The following is a 21,134-nucleotide window of genomic DNA, read 5'->3' on the forward strand; positions in this document are numbered from 1 at the left end:
ACAGAAGGAAGGACACCACTAATGAGTACTGAGCTGGAGGTTCAGGAAGTCCAAAGCAGAGTGATCAGATAAACTCCTTTGCTATCAGGTTAAGGTACCCAAGAAGGAAAGGCAACTTCTCTTTGCACAGTTCTAACCAATAAAGAACTGATTCTAAGAAGTGAGAGTCAAGAGAGACAAGCCCTGACATCTTCTGGGAATGCTGGGTACCCTATAGAAGAGTGTTTCTCAACAGGACCCAGAACAGAATCATGCACCTCAGCATTCTGAGCCCTGAGCATAAAACAGATGCCAGACATTGTGGCTCCATCCCACTGAGATTAACATTCTTTGCAGCCTTCACTGAGAACAACTGGCACTAAGGGTGGCCAGCATGCTCCAATTCCTGCATTGCTCAAGGTTCTGAGGACAAGAGCTGCCTCCTCCTTCACTGAGGAAGGCAAACGGAGGAGCCACACTGCTCATTTAGAGGTTCTATCTAAAGAGCTGAGAGAAAATTACATGAATCCTCAAGATGACATATCTAAAAATACAACTGTGCCCCTATAACTGAAAATGGTCCTAATAATGACCTAGGAAAGAATTTCAAGAAACCCATGTAAATTCAGAGGTTGAAGTCCAAAGGCTTTACTACTAAGAATGAAGGAAAGGAACTGATTAAGAAAAGCTGATGAGACATTCAGAGGCTAAAGGTGCTTACCACAGAAGTCTGGCAGCCTGAATTCCATCTCCAAAGAGATTCTTGCTAACCATCCTCTAACATCCACATCCACGTGTGACATGAGCATACACAAAAGCACACATGGGCACATACAAATTATAAGTAAAGTGTAATTTAAAAACAAAAGAGCAGAAGCCCAACTCTTTGAGAACAAAGTCTGAAAGATCTAACCAAGAATGACATGAGCTTACAGAACACACTTCCCCAAAAGATTTATTTCAGTTCTGCTCAATGCCAAAAGCAACCTGGGGTCTGCTGCTTAGGGCTGATAGTGCAATGCTGATGTCCAAAAGATGAGCTGGGAGAAAGCAGAACCAGCCAACTCCTTAGTCCCTTCTGCTAGAGGGCAAGCAGCACATAGGGAAAAGCCCAAGTGAGGTCCCTCTTTGAATCCAGCTGGTCACAGCTTTGGAAGGAACCTGAAAAAATACAGGCTACTGCTCAGTTTCTGTGGGGTTTTTGTTTTGTTTTGTTTTAGGTGGTGCCAGATATCAAACCCAGGGCCTCAACAAGTGTAGTGGTCCACACTATATTCCTAACACACACGCACGCACACACGTAAGAGAGAGAGAGATACCAGGGCCTCAAATGTGCTAGGCAGACAGGCATTCAAATACTAAATTACAGCCTGTGGAGGTCTGAATGAGAATGACCCCACTGGCTCATGTGTTGGAGTGCTTCATCCCAGTTAGTGGGAAGGATTAGGAGGTGTCACCTTGTTGGACGAAGTATGTCACCAGGGGATGGGGAGGGATGCTGAGGTTTCAAAAGCCCACACCAGGCCCAGTTTCACTCTCTCTTTGCTTGCAACTTGAAGATCAGACGTGAGTGAGCTCTCAACTACTCCAGCACCATGCCTGCCTGCCTGATGCCATACTCCCCACCATGATAATAGACTAGTCCTTTGAAACTACGAAAGTCTCCAATTAAATGCTTCCTTTAGCAGGGTGGTGGTGGAGCTCTCCCAGCACTCAGGAGGCAGAGGCAAGTAGATCTCTGAGTTCGAGGCCAGCCTAGTCTACACAGTGAGTTCCAGGACAGCCAGGGCTACACAGAGAAACCCTGTCTCAAAAAGCCAAAAAAGAAAAGAAAAACAAAAAAAAAAAAACCAAAAACATAGATGGATGGATGGGTGGGTGGGCAGACAGACAGAAGGTTGGATAAGTTAGATGAAATGCTTCCTTTATAAATTGCCTTGGCGCTGGCATACGCCTGTAATCCCACACTCAGGAGGCAGAGGCAAGTGGATCTCTGTGAGTTCGAGGCCAGCCTGGTCTACACAGTGAGTTCCAGAACAGCCTCCAAAGCTACAGAGAAACCCTGTCTCGGAGAAAAAAAAAGTTGCCTTGGTCATGGTGTCTGACCACAGCAATAGGACCATGACAAAGACGGCCTCTTCCACTTCTTAAAGGGGGGGGGGGGACCTGGATGCCCACATGTCAACAGCAAGGCCAAGTACAGTTGGCAGAATCAGAGTGCTGGATCTGGGTCATCACAGGAACCAGTTTTCCCAAATCTTTATAGGATTAGGGAAAATAAAGAGACTACCCTGCACAGCCAGTATGACATTTTTTTGTTTTGAAACAGAACTCACCAATCAACTCAGATAGTCTCCCCCACTCCAAAAAACCCCCACCAAGTTCTGTTGTTGTTGTTGTTGCTGTTGTTGTTTTGGAGCTGAGGATCAAACCCAGGGCCTTGCACTTGCTAGGCAAGCACTCTGCCACTGAGCTAAATCCCCAACCCCCTTGTTGTTCTGATGGGGGTTCGTAAACCGTGTTCTATCTACCATGGAAAGTTGGCTATGGTAGTTTAAGTGTTAAATTGGGCTTGGTAATACATTCCTACTATTCCAACATTCAGGAGGTAGAAGTAGGAGGATCGTGATCATGAGGTCAAGGCTAGCCAGGCCATACACAGAAAAAAAGGAAGAGGTAAGAGACAGAAAAAGCAAATGGACACACTATTCAAAATCCCCCCAAGTATTATGCCTGTGCAAGGCCAGGTCTAAGAAACTCTAAAGAGCCAGAGATTTTTGAGTAATATGTAACCAAGATCCTCTTTAAGAAATCCAAAATTAAGCCCAAAATAAGGCAAATTTTTCTGTGATGGCTAATCTTGGTTGTCAAGTTTGACTACATCTGTAATTTACTAAAACCCAAGCAGCTGGGCACACCTGTGAGGGATTTTTCTTCATTAGATCATTTGAGGTGGGAGACCCACCATAAAACCAGGTCATTTGAGGCCAGAAGACCCACCCTAAATCTGGGCCACACCTTCTGGTGGCAGCCACATAAAAGGACCTGGAAGAAGGAAACTGTTTTCTGTCTGCTTGCCCTTATTTCTCACTGACAAGTTGATCTACCCTGACCCATTCCTTGGCTGTTGTTTGAACCTACTCCTTCAGGATTCCAACATGGACTGAAAACTAGTGCTCTCTAGGACCTCCCTGGGACATCAGCACCAGACTGGAACTGCTGAAACATCCAGTCTCCTGGACTGAACAACTGCAAGATTCTTGGCCTTCCTGTCAGGAGACAGCTGTTATTGTACTACTCCAACCACAGCCTGTAAGCCACTCTAATAAGTCCCGTACTAATATATAAATATAGTAGTTCTTTCCATCAGTTCTCCTCCTAAGAGAACCCCACTAGGGTTCTGTGCTACTAACTTACTGAGCTAGACAATGGAAGTAATGAAAAAAAATCCCTTTGACTACAAGTCTGAGATCAGAAACTCAGACATTTTTCTCAATTTTTTAAAATTTAGTAAATATTACTGCCAGCACTCAGGAAACTATAGGAGAATGAAGATGCTAAGACACATGGGAATGCCTAGGATACATAGGAACCCTGGGAAGAGAAGGAGCAAGTGTGGGGCCAGCACGATGGCTCAGCAGGTGCAAGCACTTGCTGCACAAGCCTGGTGACCTGAGTTCAACTCCTGGAGCCCACATAATGAAAGGAGAAAACCAACCACTGAAAGCTGTCCTGACAGGCCATGGCACCCACATCCAAACATATAAACACGCAAAAATAAACACAAGCATCCAAACATACGCAATAAAAACTTAACTCAGAAGGCAAAGGCAGGTAGATCTCTGAGTTCAAGGCCAGTCTAGTCTACAGAGCTAGTTCCAGGACAGCCAGAGCTACACAGAGGACCCCTGGGTGGGAGGTGGGGGAGTTAAAGACTGTCTTTGTGTATGAGAAACAGGATCCCATGGAGCCTAGGCTGACTGAAGATGACCTTGAACTTCTAGTCCTCCTGCCTTAACCTATATGTGACTACAGATGTGTACCAGCACACCCAGTCTTCTGTGGTGCTGGGGTCAAACCCAGTGTTATGTGCATGATAGAAACATACTCAACCAACCAAGCTATATGCCCAGACCTATACTAAAGACTTTTTAAAATACAGTCGTAGATACAATTACATTTATTCACTTACTGGTGTGCGTACATGTGAAGATCATATGACCTTAGAGAGTAAACTCAGATCAGGCTCATCAGCAAGTGTGCCATCAAATTGGTCAGTATTCTTGTAGTAGGCTTTCTTGGACTGCCAGCCCACAAATCATGACACAGAGGCTTAATATTAGTTATGAATGCTTGGCCTTACCTTATGCTTGTCCGCTAGCTTTTATAACTTAAATTAACCTGTTTCTCTTCATCTACATTTTGCCTTGGGGCTTTTTACCTTTCCTTCCTCTGTATGTCCTACCTTTCCTGTTTCTTCCCTGGCTGGATAGCTGCCTGGCTCTGGACCGCTCCCCCTCTTTCTCCCTTGTTCTCTCGGCTCTCTCCTTCTACTTCTTCCTTCTGCCCATTACCCCTGCCTATCTCTCCTCTAACTATTGGCCATTGAGCCTTTTATTAGACCTGTACCTGTACCTTAGCAGGCAAGGTGAAACAAATGAAACATATCTTTAAATAGTTAAATGCAGCATAAACAAATGTAACACATCTTTACATAAATATTCCACAACATACTCTGAAGATTTTTTATTTTTATTTTTATTTTATGTGTGTTTTGCCTGTATGTATGTTTATATGGCATGTTCATGCCTGATGCCCAAAAAGACCTGAAGAAGATACTGGATGTCCTGGAACTGAGTGACAGACAGTTATGAACCACCTCATATGGACACTAACTCAGGTCCTGGAAAATCAGCCAGGGCTCTCAATTGCTGAACCATCTCCAGGACCTGTACACAAATTTTTAGCACCAACTCGTTCTGTGGCAGTAGCATGTCCTCCTATTCTGAGGAGTATTACAGACAATAAAATGAGAATATGCAGTTCCCACCCATTTTCTTCAGGATTTATTTTTTTTAGTCTGGGGAGGGGTGTGCAGGCAAGTGCAGAGTCCATGAATGTCAGAAGTATCATGCTTCCCTGGACCTGGAACTCACACAGGCTGTTGTAAGCTATCTCATGCAACTGCTGGAAATCAAAGTCAGGTCCTCTTAACCTGACTAGCTAGCAGCAATAGCTCTTAACCACTGAGCATCTCTCCAGCCCAAACCCAGGATTTCTACAAGAGCAGTGAGCACTCCTAACTGCTCTAGCATCAATTTCTTTTTAATCATACTTATAAGTGATGTTTTGATTTGGCTGCTAAACTGTTAGTGTTCATAGGAAGAAGCAATGCTATAGAGTCAGACACGCCCAGGCTTGAACACACCCTACCCCCAGGTGTTACCCTCACCTGAAGATTCTACTGTCTTACCAAAAACAAAAAAATGAAACCCATTACTTGGGGCTTTACCATTATTTACAGGAAGCTTTTATCTACTTAGCATATATACTAACTTCATCCCTTTCCTGATTCTTAATATAAAATTCAACAATATAGATTTTCTACTGTCCATAACGCACCACAGGAGGGTGTTTATGGTTATTAAAACAAAGCTTTCTGAAATGAACTGAAAACAAGGCATGGTTTTTGCTAAAAGCCCGTCACTACCACATTTATAAAAGGCATCATCAGTTCCGAGTATCATCCAAAATTCCAGCAACAATCAGAACTACGTGCCCAGGAAAAGGCAGACAACAGGTAGGGATGGGCAATCATGACAACACTCCACACTGTTTACAATATACAGCACAGGAGCTAGGATCAGGGCTTTGGTTGGTTGTTGTTTGTTTGTTTGTGGCAGGGTTTCTCTGTATAACAGCCCTGGCTGTCCTGGAACAACCTTTGTTGACCAGGCTGACCTCAAACTAACAGAGATCTGCCTCCTAAAGGCATGCACCACACACCTGGCAGTGATTAGAGCTTTAAATACCAGAATGAGAGCAAAGCAGGTACAAATGGCCCATTCTATAGAGGTAAAGCAAGGCTCAGAGAAGCCCAAGTCACAGAATTCTAATAAAGCGGGTGCAGAGCTGCCCCAAGACCAGAATAACTCTTCCACAGCCACCACAGCTGTGTAAAGCACTGGGCTAGGCTAGTCAACACGTCCATAGAAACGGACGGAGCAAGATGGCTCATCTGGTAAAGGCACTTGCCACCCAAACCTAAGCACCCGAGTTCAATACCAGAAACCCAAAGACAGAAGGAAGAAACAACTCCCCAAAGTTGTCATTTGAGACACAGACACACACACACACACACACACACACACACACAGTGGTAAATACATGTACACACAATAATCAGAAAAAATAGGTTGGGTGTAGTGGTGCTCACTTTTTGTTTGTTTTAGGGTTTCTCTGTGTAGTCCTGGCTGTCCTGGAACTCACTCTATAGACAAGGCTGGTCTTGAACTCAGAGATCCACCTGCCTCTGCCTCCCAGGTGCTGGGATTAAAGGTGTGCGCCACCACCGCCTGGCCAAAGATAATATTTTTAAGGCAAAATAAATAAAAATGAAAATAGAATGCTGGTAAAGAAGCTTGCCACCAAACCTGACAATCGAGTTCAATCTCCAGGACCTACATGACGAAAGGAGAAAACCAACTCCTATAAGTTGTACTCTGCCTTCCACAGCACTAAGGCAGAAAAATGTGCCTCTGCCCTCCCCTAATCTGAAATAAATAAATGCAAATGTTTAAAGTATGTATGTGTACATATATAAGAACATACAGACATACATATATAGGATGGTAATGTTTTTTTTTTTTTTTTTTAAGTTCCTCTTTTTTTGTGGGGGAGGGGGGCAGGATTTCTGTGTAGCTTTGGAGCCTGTCCTGGAACTTGCTCTTGTAGACCAGGCTGGCCTCGAACTCACAAAGATACACCTGGCTCTGCCTCCCGAGTGCTGGGATTAAAGGTGTGCGCCACCACTGCCTGGCTAAGCTCTTCTTATCTGGCGAAAACAAAAACCTAGCAGATTGGAGTTGGATATGTAAGAAGAGTTCAAACACTACATACACAACTGGTAGGGCATTAACAATGTACAACAGCAGCTCTATGATTTGTGTGACTCCATAAATGTCTAATTTTGCCAGGAGTGGTGGCATATACCTGCAAATCTCCCAGTTCCAGGCCAACCAAGGCTACATACTGAAACTCTTTCTCAAAAAATAAAAGTGGGCTGGAAAGATGGCTTAGCAGCTAAAAGCACACACTGCTCTTGACAAAGGACCCAAGTTTTAATTCCCAGCACCCATGACAGGCAGCTTACAACTCTCTGCAACTCCAGCTCCAGGGAATCCAGTGCCCTTTTCTGACCTCAGAGAGCACTGTGTATTCACAGGCACATGCCGACACACAGAAATAAAATTTAAATTATAAATGAATTACTTTTAAAAATAAATAAAAAATTGGTGTGGTGGCACACATCTTTAATCCCAGCAGGGGCAGGCTGATCTGAGTTTCAGATTAGTCTGGCCAAATAGTGATTTCCACAACAGACAAGACTACACAGTGCAACTGACTCTGTCTCAAAACAAATAAATATTAAAGTTAAAATTTCTAATTTTAGCATTAGTGGAAACTTTCTAAGCCTGTACAATGAAACTGCTTGGCAATGAAATTATTATTTTAATATAATTACATATCCTACAAATTTAAACATAATCCTTCCGAGTGCTTAAATGTAAATCTCATTTCAATTAACTCTCAGCAAATGAAGGAAGGAATGATTCATGCCCACTCATAATCAGTTACATGCTTACACTTAGTTATTATTACAACTAACATAATGACTATTATCTCAATTCTATGGGGTCATTTCATTATACTCTTTATGAGGATACCCACCAAGTCTCAAAGCAACAACACAAATGAGTTAAAAGCAGAAATCAACATCCAAGTTTAGGTCCCTGCTACTCTACTGCAGCAATACTGCAAGGCCTCAAGTCAGTCTAACAAAATATGCTTGAAGGCGATTACAACTCACGCTTAGAGGAGAATGCTGCCTACACACCCCCGGCAAGCCCAGTCAGGGCCCCAGCTCCACAGGCAGGCAGCTTCCCATAGGCCGGGCTCCTGGAATGTGTTTGTCTTCATCTGAACAAGGGTGTGCTTAGCATTGTTGACCTACATTACACACTCCTACTAAACAGGGAGCTCAAGGACTGGGACAACAAACAGCCTTAAGTCTGCCCACCACATACCTAGAGACACAGAATAAAAACACCAGGAGCTGCCTATGTCAGACACATGAGGAGAGCTGAAAAAGTAGGCCTATGGTAGTGCTGGAGGGGCTCCTGTAATACAGCTTAGGTTGACTTTTCATAGCAAGGGGTGCATCGTAAAGCAGCCAGTTACCACCTTAGAAAAGGCTCAGAGTCTATTAGCCTTCTGAGTTACACTTTTTTTGTTTGTTTGTTTGTTTTGTTTTGTTTTTGTTTTTTGAGACAGGGTTTCTGTGCAGCTTTGCGCCTTTCCTGGATCTCACTCCGTAGACCAGGCTGGCCTCGAACTCAAAAAGATCCGCCTGGCTCTGCCTCCCAAGTGCTGAGATTAAAGGCGTGTGCCACCACTGCCCGGCTATACTTTTCTATACTTTTTTTTTTTTTTTTAAGTTTTTTTATTTATTACATATACAGGGTTTTGTCTGCATGTATGCCTGTAGGCCAGAAGAGGGTGCCAGATCTCATTACAGATGGTTGTGAGCCACCATGTGGTTGCTGGGAATTGAATTCAGGACCTCTGGAAGAGCAGCATCTCTTAACTACTGAGCCATCTCTCCAGCCCGAGTTATACTTTCTTCCCCAACCAGTGACAAGATCAGGCAGTGTCCCCTTGCAGAAAATATACAAATCCTACCAAAAAGCACTAACTTCAACATTAGTGTCTGTCTGGTTAAGTATGTACCTAATGGGCTAATAGCTATCAAAACTGCTGCTGAACTATGCTAAGGTAGAAGCAAAATCTGGCAAGACAATGAAGGACAGAAGACAATAATCAATACAGACATAGAGCTGTCAAAATTAGCACAAGAATTAGTGAGTAGTTCATAATCTCGTCTAGAACCCAGGGGGTTATCCCAAAACTGTTTAAAAACCAACAGAATGAATCCACACCACCCTGTCCTCTAAACCCAAGAGTAGCTACTCACACAACAGGAGCAAAGTGCTGAGAGCAGGGCAGCAGACAGTGGAGCGCCATGGCTCCAAAGCTCGCATCCGTCTCCTCAATTTTAAATTAAGGCCGTCAGCACCTGCTCTCCAAGGGCCCTCAGAGTTCTAGAACCCTAAAAGAGACTATGTGTGGGCCAGGCAGTTGGCTCAGTGGTTAAGAGCTCTTGTAGAGGACCAGGGTTCAGCTTCCAGTACCCACATGATGACTTAAAATCATCAGTAACTCCAGCTCCAGAGGATCTGTTGGATCCACTAGAGGTGGAATGACTGATGGTTGTGAACCACCATGTAGTGCTGGGACCTTTGCCAAGAGCAACAAGTGCTCTTCACCACTGAGCCAACTCTCTAGCCCTTTTTATTTTTTTCAAAGAGACTGTAAAGGAGAATCTTTTTGGGGGGAGATGGGGTGAAACTGTGTAGTCTGAGCTGGTCTAGAACTCTATGTAGACTAGCATCCGAGAACAGCAAGCTTCAATTCAGTGGGCTACCTTGTCTCAAGGGATAAGTTGTAGAGTGACAAAGCAGCACAGCTGGTTCTCCCTCACCTCTAAACACACGCACATGGATGTACACACCACCAACACACGTGCATACACTGCACACGTACACAAAAACAAAGAAAAAGGCACACACACAGGATGAGATACTGAAGACATTTTATTTAGTTCAGGGATTTTTCTCAGTTTAAAAAACAAACAGCAGGGTTGGGGATTTAGCTCAGTGGTAGAGCACTTGCCTAGCAAGCGCAACACCCTGGGTTCAGTCCTCAGCTCCAGAAAGAAAAAAAAAAAAAAAAAAAAAACAGCTGGGTGTGGTAGTACACACCTTATTTCTCCAGTACCTGAGAGGCAGGCAAATTTCTGTGATTTGAGGCCAGCCAGGTCTACACAGTGAGACCATAGTGTACCATGATACCCAGTGTCCTTTCACTTTTATTAATGATATCTATAATATCTTAGTATATGACAAATACTCTGCCAAGGACTGATCTTGACTCATTTAACCTACAAGCAGATCGAGTAACTTAAGGCAGAGAAGTTAACTTGCTCAGGACCACTTACTTGCTCTCATGTGGCGGGTCCAAGACTCAAAATTGAGAACTTAAGCTCTCAACCACAAAGTCTAGCTCTCAGCAGTCCAAAAAGGAGAGTCTCAGTCTCTCTCATCCCCCATCCCCTCCAGGCACTCCTAGGACTTCAACTGAAACCTAAAGGCTATGAGGCAACTCTACTACCTGTCATTAAGTCCATCAGCATCACCTTCTGTAACATCTCTTCCAGAAGCTGGCTGGAGAACTTGGCCTGCCAAGATTCACGGCTTAAGAGCAAAGGGACGCTGTACAGCCAACCCAAAGGTAACCCAAAGCACCAGTCCCTCGGTGCTTGTGGAAAGCACCGACGGGCTAGCCTAACTAAAATTAAGGATACAATACAGTATCAGAAGTAGGCTGCCTGTTTAGGAAGCTCACCCAAGTTTCTGGGGCTCCTTAGGGCAGGTCTCAGAGCCATTGCCCATAACCATTCTGGGAGAAGAGGAATGGAGTTTCACTGGACTATATTCTAAGCAGGCCAAGGCTGGCTGCAAGAAAAATGTGCAGTTCCACAAGGATTTTCTCTTCAACTACTGGAAGTTTATTTAATTCTTACAGGACTAAGCCATATGCCACCTATTCCTCAGTGCTGGGGGATGGGCATCACTGAGTTGGCAGACATGGGATACCCAATGGACAGATGGAACTTCTGAGAGCTAGAGGTATACCATTTTTCATACCTCACTCGCCAGGGCTCAAAGAAAGTACCCCTTATGCAGAGTCTCAAAGGACTCTTTAAGAAGTCACTCGGTACAGAGAAGATACACACACATCACACTAGAGTGGAGTGCCTTGCCTGACATGCTTAAGGCCCTGGGTTAGATTCCTTGTACGCCAAAAAAGGGGAGTTAGAGGTCAGTGATAGGGCTCAGTGATAGCATTACAAGGCCCTGAGGGAGAGGCCGGTACTGCAGAGGGGTGGAGAGGACAGGTGGTGTGGGAAAACAACAAAAAAGATGCAGAGTTGGGGCTAAAGAGACCACTCATCAGTTAATAGCACAGGCTGCTCTTCCAGGGGACCAGAGTTCAATTCCCAGAGCAACATGGTAACTTAACAATTGCCTGTAACTCTAGTTCTAAAGGGATCAGACATTTCTTCTGGCTTCTGTGGGCACTACACAGATGGTGTACAGACATACATTCATGCAAAAATACTCATGTATATAAAATAGGTAAATTGTTTCAAAAGAAACAATCCAGAGTAGCAGGGAGAGGTGGCTCAGCAGATAAAAGGGCATGTAGCTCAAGCCTAACTCGGAAGCCTTGGTGAAAGGAGGAAACAACTTCTATAAGCCATGCTTTGGCCTCTACATAAAGACTGCCGTCCAGAAGACGGACGGTGATGGCGCACGCCTTTAATCCCAGCTCTTGGGAGGCAGAGCCAGGAGGATCTCTGTGAGTTTGAGGCCAGCCTGGACTACAAAGCGAGTTCCAGGACAGGCACCAAAACTACAGAGACCTGTCTCAAGACACCTAATAATAATAATAATAATAATAATAATAGTAAATTCAGTGATAACAGCACACTATGTTTAGGTGATTCCCTTCCAAGTGGGAAGCAGATAAGCTGGAAATCAGATCTTGAAGGAACACGTTAAGGAATGTAAACTTGTTAAACCAGAGTCTCAGCCTCACCTTTGCTTTCCTTCCTTCAATCCCAATCTCTGAGCATGCACCTGGGCAGCTCATACAACCACACACACTTTGACCATAGCTGGGCAGGAATTGTATATAACAGGAAAGACAGACTGAAACAGAATCCTAGAAACATGCAGATGGTCCACCAGAGACAGACAGAAGAGAAACTAGTGGCATAGCTCAGCAGGATCTCTTCTGGTGGAGACAAGGGATGTAGCTCAATTGGTAGAGTACTTACCTAGCATGCTGGTTTGATCCCAGCACTGCTTATTATAAACTAAGCTTGTGGTATACATCTGTGATTCAAGCATTCAGAGTGGAGGCAGGAAAACTATAAATTCAAGGTTATCCTCGGCTACAAAGTGGGTTTGAGGCTAGCCTGGCTAGGAGACTCTGTCTTTAAAAAAAAAAAAAAAGTGGTGGACTGCCTCTATAATCCCAGCACTTAATAGTAGGCTGAAACAGAACTGCTTGCTGTGAATTCAAAGTCAATCTGAGAAACACATCAAAACCAAGTTCAAACAACCAACAAATATCCTCCTAGAACTCCAGCAGAAACAAGCAACTCTCTTTGAGTTCAAGGCCAGTCTGTCTGGTCTACATAGCAAGTTCCAGGCCAGCCAGGAGATATACACTGAGGCTCAGTCTCAAAAATAAATAAGCCAGCAGTGGTGGCAAACGCCTTTGATCCTAGTGCTCAGGTGATCTCTGAGTTTTTTTCCCCCCACTCCGTGATCTCTGAGTTTAAGGCCAGCCTGGTCTAGAGAGCAAGTTCCAGGACAGCCAAGCCAGGGTTATACAGAGAAACTCTGTCCTGGAAAAAACAATAAATGAATGAATGAAATGACAAAGAAGGGATGGGAAGGCATATAGTTAAATAGTAGGATGCTCACCTACCATGCACCCTGGGTATCCATCGTGCACGCACACACCCACACCCATAGACCAGTATCAATAAGGATGGCTGAATTAGTTGAATTAGTTTCAATTTACTAGAATAAATAACCTTAGGATAAAAATGCAAATGTGACAGGTAGGTAGGGGTATAGCTCAATGTAACACACCTGCAAAAGCATTCATGTTCTACCAGCAGCACCAAAAACAAAACAAAAAAACAGGTGGGTGTAGGACCTGACAAGATGGCTCAACAGACTCTCCGCCATGTAAGCCTGATATAAGTTTGATCCCCAAGCCCATAATTATGGTGATATTTTATTTGTGCTGAAATGTGATTTTATTTGTATGTTAATAAAGTTGCGCTGGGTGGTGGTGGCGGCAGCGGCGGCGGCACACGCCTGTAATCCCAGCACTTGGGAGGCAGAGGCAGGTGGATCTCTGTGAGTTCGAGGCCAGCCTGGTCTACAGAGCTAGTCCAGGGCAGGCTCCAAAGCTACAGAGAAACCCTGTCTCGAAAAACCAAAAAAATAAAATAAAATAAAATAAAATAAAAAATAAAGCTGCCTGGGGTTGGGGATTTAGCTCGGTGGTAGAGAGCTTGCCTAGCAAGCGCAAGGCCTGGTTTGATCCTCAGCTCAAAATAAATGAATGAATGGATGGATGGATGGATGGACGGACGGACGAACAGATGGACAGACAGACTAGATAGATAGATAAACAAACAAACAAACAAACAAACAAAGTAAGTTGCCTGGGGATCAGAGCTAGAGCAAGCCATTAAAGCAGAAATCTGGTAGTGGTAGCACATGCCCTTAATCCTGATCACATAGCAGGCAGAATCTCTTGTGTGCTCAAGGACACAGCCAGCATGGAGACACGAGCCTTTAATCTCAGTACCAACCATAGAGACCTGGAGGTCTGTATAGACAGGCAATGACAAGGAAGTCATGTGGTTGGGATTACAGCTAATGAGAAGACAGAACAGAAGGCAATAAAAAGACAGACACACAGGAGAATGTCTCTTTCTCAGGGGAAGGACGGCAGCGACAGTGAGTGATAAGAAGGTGGTCTTAGCTCTTGGCTACTGCTCTCTGATCTCTGGGCTTTTAACTCTGTATTCGGCTCTGTGCTTCTTTTTTAATACGACCATTCAGAATTTCATCTGCACATAATGGAAGAAGAGAACAAGCTCCCAAAACTTGTTCTGATGTCTACATATGTAGACCGCTAAGTCAAACACCACCCATCACACACCACACACAAAAGCAATTATTTTTCTCAATTTCAAAACCCCAGAATCTACTCCCAAAATGGATTCAAGTCATTGATAATGGCTTATCATGTATAACATCATGTAAAAAAAAAACTTCTGGGTTGGGGATTTAGCTTAGTAGTAGAGCACTTGCCTATCAAGCACAAGGCCCTGAGGTTCAATCCTCAGCTCAAAACAAAAACAAAAACAAAACAAACTCTCTTAGCTGGACAGTGGTGGTGCATGCCTTTAAGGCAGAGCCAAGCGGATCTTTATGAGTTCCAGGCCAGCCTGGTCTATAAGAGTAAGTTCCAGGACAGGTTCCAAAGCTACACAGAGAAACCCTGTCTTGCAAAGCAAACAAACAAACAAAAAGCACTCAAAAGACGTTTAAGAGCACCAGCTGCTCTTCCTGAGGTCCTGAGTTCAATTCCCAGCAACCACATGGTGGCTCACAACCATCTGTAATGAGATCTGGTGCCCTCTTCTGGCATGCAGGGATACATGCAGACATTACACTGTATATATAATAAATAAATAAATCTTTTTTAAAAAAAGCTACAAATTTCAGTTCTGTGGCTCAACTATTATAACACAATAACTAATAAAATGTACCTTCCCCACCTGTAAATCCAAAGTTCCATGTGAGAAAAGTCCCTGTGGGTAGCTACTCAATGGGAGGGCCGCAGGGTGTAGTGTGAGGCCATCAACACATGATCAGCCCGATCAATTTCTACACAGAGTATTTGCTTTGGGCTTTGTAGCTATTTTCTTGTTCTTGACAGAAGCAATGGTTACAATCTAGGTGTTGCCTTCAATATTGAATTTAGCTGCTTTGCAAATTAAAATGTATTTAATGCTTTGTTAACATTGTAAATCTTTCTTGCTAATGTTGAAATTTAAAACTTTCTCAAAACTTCCCTCTGGAGAGATGGCTCAAGAATTAAGAGCACTTGGTTCTTAAACAAGACCCATGTTCAATTCCAAGCACCCACAAGAGAGTTCACAATTGCCCATAACTCTAATTCCAGGAAAACCAATATTCTCTTTTCTTTTTCTTCCCTTTTTTTTTTTTTTTTTTTTTTTGACATGGGGTCTCTACATAGCCCTGGCTGTCCTAGAACTCACTATGTAGACCAGGCTGGCCCTAAACTGAGATCCTCCTGCCTCTGCCTCCAGAGTGCCCCAATACCCTCTTCTGACTCTGAGAGTAGCATTCATACAAGTGACGTACAGAAAGACATGCATCCAAAACAATCATAAAGTAAATATACCTTTAAAAAAAACAAGTTTTCTCAAATTCATTTTTCCTAAATAACTTCTCAGTCATATTTATACATAGGTATAAATACAAAGAAGATAAATAAAAATGTGCTTTTTTGTGGTGGTGTCAGGGTTTTTTGTTTTTTTTATTTTTTGTTGTTGTTGTTGTTTTTGAGACAGGATTCCTCTGTGTAACCCTGGCTGTCCTGGAACTCACTCTGTAGACCAGGCTGCTGGCCTCAAATCTAGAGATCCATCTGCCTCTGCCTCCTGAGAGCTGGGATTAAAAGCATGCACTACCACTGTCTGACAAAACTGTGCTTTTTATTACTGTTGTATTTATAATACGTGTTAACCATCATTATAAAGAAATATCAAAGGCTAAAGAAATGGGTCGCTGGTTAAGAGCTCAGACTGCTGGATACAATTCCCAAAACCTACAGGTGGCTCAACAACTGTCTGCAACCCCAGTCCCAGGGGATCCAACCTCTGTTGGCTTCTGCTGACACCAGGGAAGTACATAGTACACAGACAAACACCCAGGCAAAATGCTAATAACAAAAGCCAGGTGCACACCTTTAATCCCAGCACTTGGGAAGCAGAGGCAGACTGATCTCAGTGAGTTTGGGGCCAACCTGATCTATACAGTGAGTTCCAGAATGGCCAGAACTAACTAACCAGGTTTAAACCCTCAAAGCCAGTGATCAGCAACATATAAATAAAATTCCCTGCCTGAACGGACTCTCCATCCACAACACACACACACACACACACACACACACACACACACACACACACACACCCTTCCCTGAGCCTTGAAGAAAAAAATGGAGGCAATCTGGCAAAGAATGCAGGATTTCACACTTGAAGCCAGGGAGACTAAGTTCATCATCTCACCTCACCATGATCTACCATTCCTCCTTAGTTACAACTCTCTCAATCTATCCAAACTCAAAACTGCTTCATTTGCAAAAATAGAGGTGACAACAGACTAATTTTGAGTGTAGAAAACAAAAAAGAACTTAAGTAAAATAAGCTTGAATTAGTAAGTACTTAAACTTTTTCCTGAGCTCAAATTTTTGAAAACAATTTAAAAACTATAATTCCCCTCCTAGATGTCTGACAGCCTAGGGATTCCAAACTAGGTCAATAGGGCTAGACAAGGGAGATACCAGAATGAAATTAGGTGGTTCACTCCTGTAATTCTAGCAGTCAGGAGGCTGAGGCAGGAGAATTACTTTGAATTTGAAGTCAGCCTGGAATACAGAGAGAAAGGCCTTTGTCTCCAAAAACAAGAGGCAAAAAGAAAAAACTGAACAAAGCCAATTCCTGCCCTTCAGAAACAGAAAACACAGCATACGACAGAAATCTGACTGTTACAAAGAGAAATGTAGTTCCATGTTGGAGGGGAAGCTCGCAGTTGCAGGGATAGGTGGTGACCCCAAGGACTCCTCTGGAAGGAGAGCAAATTGGGAAGACTGCTTTTTCTCAGGCCAAACACACATACAAAGGGGAGATCACAAAGTGAGTACCATCATTAAGCTTTGTCTGGGACTGACTCACAGAAATTAGTTACATCACATACTATTTTCTCCTTTGTGGGGTAGTCAGAGGCAAGCCAAAGAATCTGTCTGCATTCTCTTTTCTCATCTACAGAATTGGAATGATAATATCTAACTCAAAAGGAAGACTAAACACCATCATGAACATGAAGCACACAATAAAAACTGGAAAATTGGTAGTTGTTGCAATAATTAGGTGCAAAAGCATCCAGAACCTCTTAAGTTGGAGTGAGACCAAGAGACTGATCCCTAAGAAAGGTCTTTCTTAGAAACCCTGTCTCAAAACAAACGAACAAATAAAAGAATGAAAGGTCTTTTATGCCAAGTAAGTTAAAATGGGACAGTGTAGTAAGCCTACCCACCTGAGTGGACCACACTGAAGCCATAGAGTGGAAGGAGAGAACTAACAAGTTCCTCCACATGGATGCTGAGGCACATCATATTGTCCACACACACATATCAAGAAATGGCCCAGCAGTGGTGGCACATGCCTTTAATCCCAGCACTTGGGAGGCAGAGGCAGGTGGATCTCTGTGAGTCCAAAGCCAGCCTGGTCTACAGAGTGAGTTCCAGGATAGCCACCAAACTTTTTGGTCTGGAAAAACCAAAAAGAAAAGAAAGAAATGCACCTTAACATTTTTAAAGAAGTTAGGAGAGCTGGAGAGAGAGCACTGACTGCTCTTTCAGAGGACCTGCTTCAATTCCCAGCACCCCCAAGGCAGCTCACAACTGTCTGTAACTCCAGTTCCATGGGATCCAACACCCTCACACAGATCGGACATACATGCAGGTAAAAGACCAATGCATATAAAATTAAAATTAATAATTTCTTTTTAAATTTTTAAAGTTAAAATTAATTGTTTCAGACAAGACCATAGAGGATTTTAGCCAGAAGGAAAAATTAAACACTTGCTTTAGAGAAAAGAACTCCAGTCCATGAAGGGTAGTCAGAGAAAAGTAAATATGTAGAAGGGTACCTGAAAGAGGGGAATGAATTCAAGTAATTTCAATAAAATCAGGAGAAACAACATGCATTCACATATCTTCCTAAATTGAAATCTACAAGTCTAGAGGCACGACAACTTTGGGGAATTTGAACACGGAAGTGATTAGCATTCCTTTCATTTAGGAAAATGATGGAGTGCAGAGCAGATAAGGAGCTTGGTCACAATTGTTTTGTGCCCATTTCCACTCTAGTTTTAGTTAAATGTTCTCTCTAGGTTTCAGTGAATAAACGGTTTTTTGTTTCCAGTGACTCCATCAACCAAATACAACTCGGGCCAGGATGAGGCCCAGCTATCTGTTCTCAGGGGCCAGCTCCCTGGCTTTCCTATTTCCGGTCAGGCGGTAGCTCCACTGCATTACCAGGTAGCACTCAAACACTGGCGGGGTTATCTTTAGAGGATGTCGGCAAATCTACCAGTGAAAAACCGAAATCAACTGAGCACATGGATGTCTCACCAAAGGAGCCAATTAGTGAGATGACACTCTGCTACATTCAAGATACAAAGTGCGTACACCAAGTTATTTTTGTAAACTTTGGCCGGTTTTGATTCGAACGACAGAAGCCAACCCCCACCCCCACCTCAAAAATGTCACTTTGCTTCATCGGGGGAAGGAGATCAGGATGACTAAGAGGTGGATAGGAAGGAGAGCCCAGCTGCGACGGGGGACGACCCCACGCCTTCCTAGAGTTGGAACTTGTCCGCTGTGTGACTCTGCAGTCACAAGGCGACAGTTTGCGAGGACCCAACACAATTTCAAAAGACCACCAACTAACTGACCTAACTTTGGCCGCCTGCCCTCCTCCTTCCTTTCCCGTCTCGGGCCTCGCAGCCTCCCAGTCCCGGAGCTGTGGGCTGGCGGAACGGGGCTCAGAGTCCGGCGACCGCGGCCCAGGACCGGGCGGCTCCGCGGCGCGGACTCCCAGCCGGGGCTCCGGCTTTCTTCCCCGAGGGCGCCCAGCTTGGGGCCTCCAGGCCCGGCCCACACATCAACGGCGTCCTCGACCCGGACCGCGGCCGCTGCGACGGAGGGCCCGGCTCCGCTCCGGGAGGAGGGGGCGCGAGAACTGCCCAAGCTGATCCGAGGGGCCGGCGGCGGCGGCGGCTCCCGGCGCGGCCTTGCGCTCCCGCCCAGGCTGCGGCCTAGGCGGCCCCGTTAGAGCTCTCCTCCACACGCGGCACAGCGGCACTGCGGAGCCACGTAACCAGGGATGGAGGGTGGCGACGCCCCAAGGAGCCGCGGCCCGCGTGGGGGTCCCGGCCCGGGGACGCCGCCCCCCGCCTGGCCAGCGCCAGAGAATGGCTTTTACCTTCATCAGCCTCCTGCTGGCCGCCATCTTGGATCTGGTGCTGCTGCTTTCCCAAAATGCATCGCGGTAGGCCAGGCGGCTAGAACCCCCTCACTTCCTGGAACGGGGGAGGGGCGAACCGGGAAGAGCGCCGAGCAGAGGCGTGTGCCTACTGTGTGCGGATCCCGGTGCTGGGGAGTCCTGTGTAGACATAAATGACCCGGGTAACTAAAGGCCTTTGCCTTATGTAGCCTCCAATCCGACGGCCAATACATACGGTGCCTGGCACGTAGTAGGTGCACTATAAATATTGTGTACATAAAATAATTGAATAATCAAGATATTTCAGGCACTGCTAAACACTGTGAAGAAATAAAACTGGGAGATGAGAAAATGACTGTGGGACTGAAGAGGTGATACTGTCGGTAAAGTGCCTGCATGTCCAAGTAGGACCTGGGTTTAGATACCCACATAAAAAGCAAGCACTAGAGGAGGACAGATACAGGCAGATCCCTGAGGTTCTCTGTCTAACCAGTCTAACTAAATGGGTGAGCCTCAGATTCAAAAAGAAAATCTGTGAAGTGCAAGCATGGAAAAACAACTGTGGCCCTCAGGTCTGTGCGTGCGTGTGCGTGCATGCGTGTGCGTGCGTGCGTGCGTGCGTGCGTGCGTGTGTGCGTGTGTGTGTGTGTGTGTTGTGTGACTTTCACATTACAGCCTCCACACACAAGTAACTACAAGAATCTACTTTCAGGAAGTCTCACTGAAGAAATAGTATGAATAAGAGAGCATGCTGGGCGGTGGTGGTGCACACCTGTAATCCCAGCACTCGGGAGGCAAAGGCAGGTGGATCTCTGTGAGTTCGAGGCCAGCCTGGTCTACAGAGCTAGTCCAGGATAGACTCCAAAGCTACAGAGAAACCCTGTCTCAAAAAACCAGAGAGAGAGAGACAGAGAGAGGGAGGGAGGGAGGGAGAGACACACAGCGGGGCTGGAGAGATGGTTCAGAGGGCGGTGGTGGCGCACGCCTTTAGTCCCAGCACTCGGGAGGCAGAGCCAGGCGGATCTTTGTGAGTTCGAGGCCAGCCTGGTCTACCAAGCGAGATCCAGGGAAGGCGCAAAGCTACACAGAGAAACCCTGTCTCGAAAAAATAAAGAGCACCAACTGTTCTTCGAGAGGTCCTGAGTTAATTCCCAGCAACCACATGGTGACTCACAACCATCTGTAATGAGATCTGGCGCCCTCTTCTGTATACATAATAAATAATAAATCTTAACCAAACAAAAAACAAAAAACAAAAACAAAACAAAACAAAAAAAACAGCCAAACATAAGTGGATTATGCCTTTAACTCTGGCACTTGAGAGGTAGGCAGGACTATTAAGTTGTAGCCAGCCTAGGCTACATAGGATGAATCTATCTCAAAAATAGTAGTAGCTGTCAAAAGTAGTGTCACACACTTATCATCTCATGACTCTAGCAGTTTAGAGAGTGAAGCAGAAAGAGCCAAAGAGAACGAAACTACTAGATGCTAACCACAGGCAGTGTTTTGCCAGCGCAGAGGTTTTGTTGGGGGAAATTGAGATGTAGATAAGGTCTCCTGTAGCCCAGGGTGGCCTCAAAATTCACTATTTAAACCGAAGATGACCTTAAACTCCAAGTGCTGGGAGTGCCTTTGAGTTACCTGTACTCCCATCAGTAACATATCAACTCCTCAGCAGGAATCTCCTTCGGTCTTCTGGTGCCCTTTCTATCTAGGATGAATAGTCTCCCAAGAGAAATCACATGACACCAGTGAGGAGTGGTGTACTAGGCCACAGAGATCTCAGACCCCATGTTTCAAGAAGGGCTGGGGCTCTAAGGAGACACTATAAGAAATACAGAGC

The 21,134-nt window shown here is 44.8% G+C and overlaps 1 protein-coding gene across 2 annotated transcripts in view; it reads right to left on the reverse strand.

Moving 5' to 3' along the window:
• Nucleotides 1–19,346, reverse strand: part of Ube2l3 (ubiquitin conjugating enzyme E2 L3) — a 55,792-nt gene extending 36,446 nt beyond the window's left edge. Inside the window, exon 1 of one of the 2 annotated variants that reach the window (XM_036197722.1) lies at nucleotides 19,271–19,346. In XM_036197722.1, the coding sequence (XP_036053615.1) occupies nucleotides 19,271–19,297 (27 nt within the window). In that variant the 5' untranslated portion in view covers nucleotides 19,298–19,346. The remainder of the gene's footprint in view (nucleotides 1–19,270) is intronic. The other variant, XM_036197723.1, reaches the window with a different exon arrangement.
• Between the last annotated feature and the right edge of the window lie 1,788 nt (nucleotides 19,347–21,134).

This window comes from Onychomys torridus, chromosome 8, assembly GCF_903995425.1.
Source record: "Onychomys torridus chromosome 8, mOncTor1.1, whole genome shotgun sequence".
In the NCBI taxonomy this organism is placed as follows: Eukaryota; Metazoa; Chordata; class Mammalia; order Rodentia; family Cricetidae; genus Onychomys; species Onychomys torridus.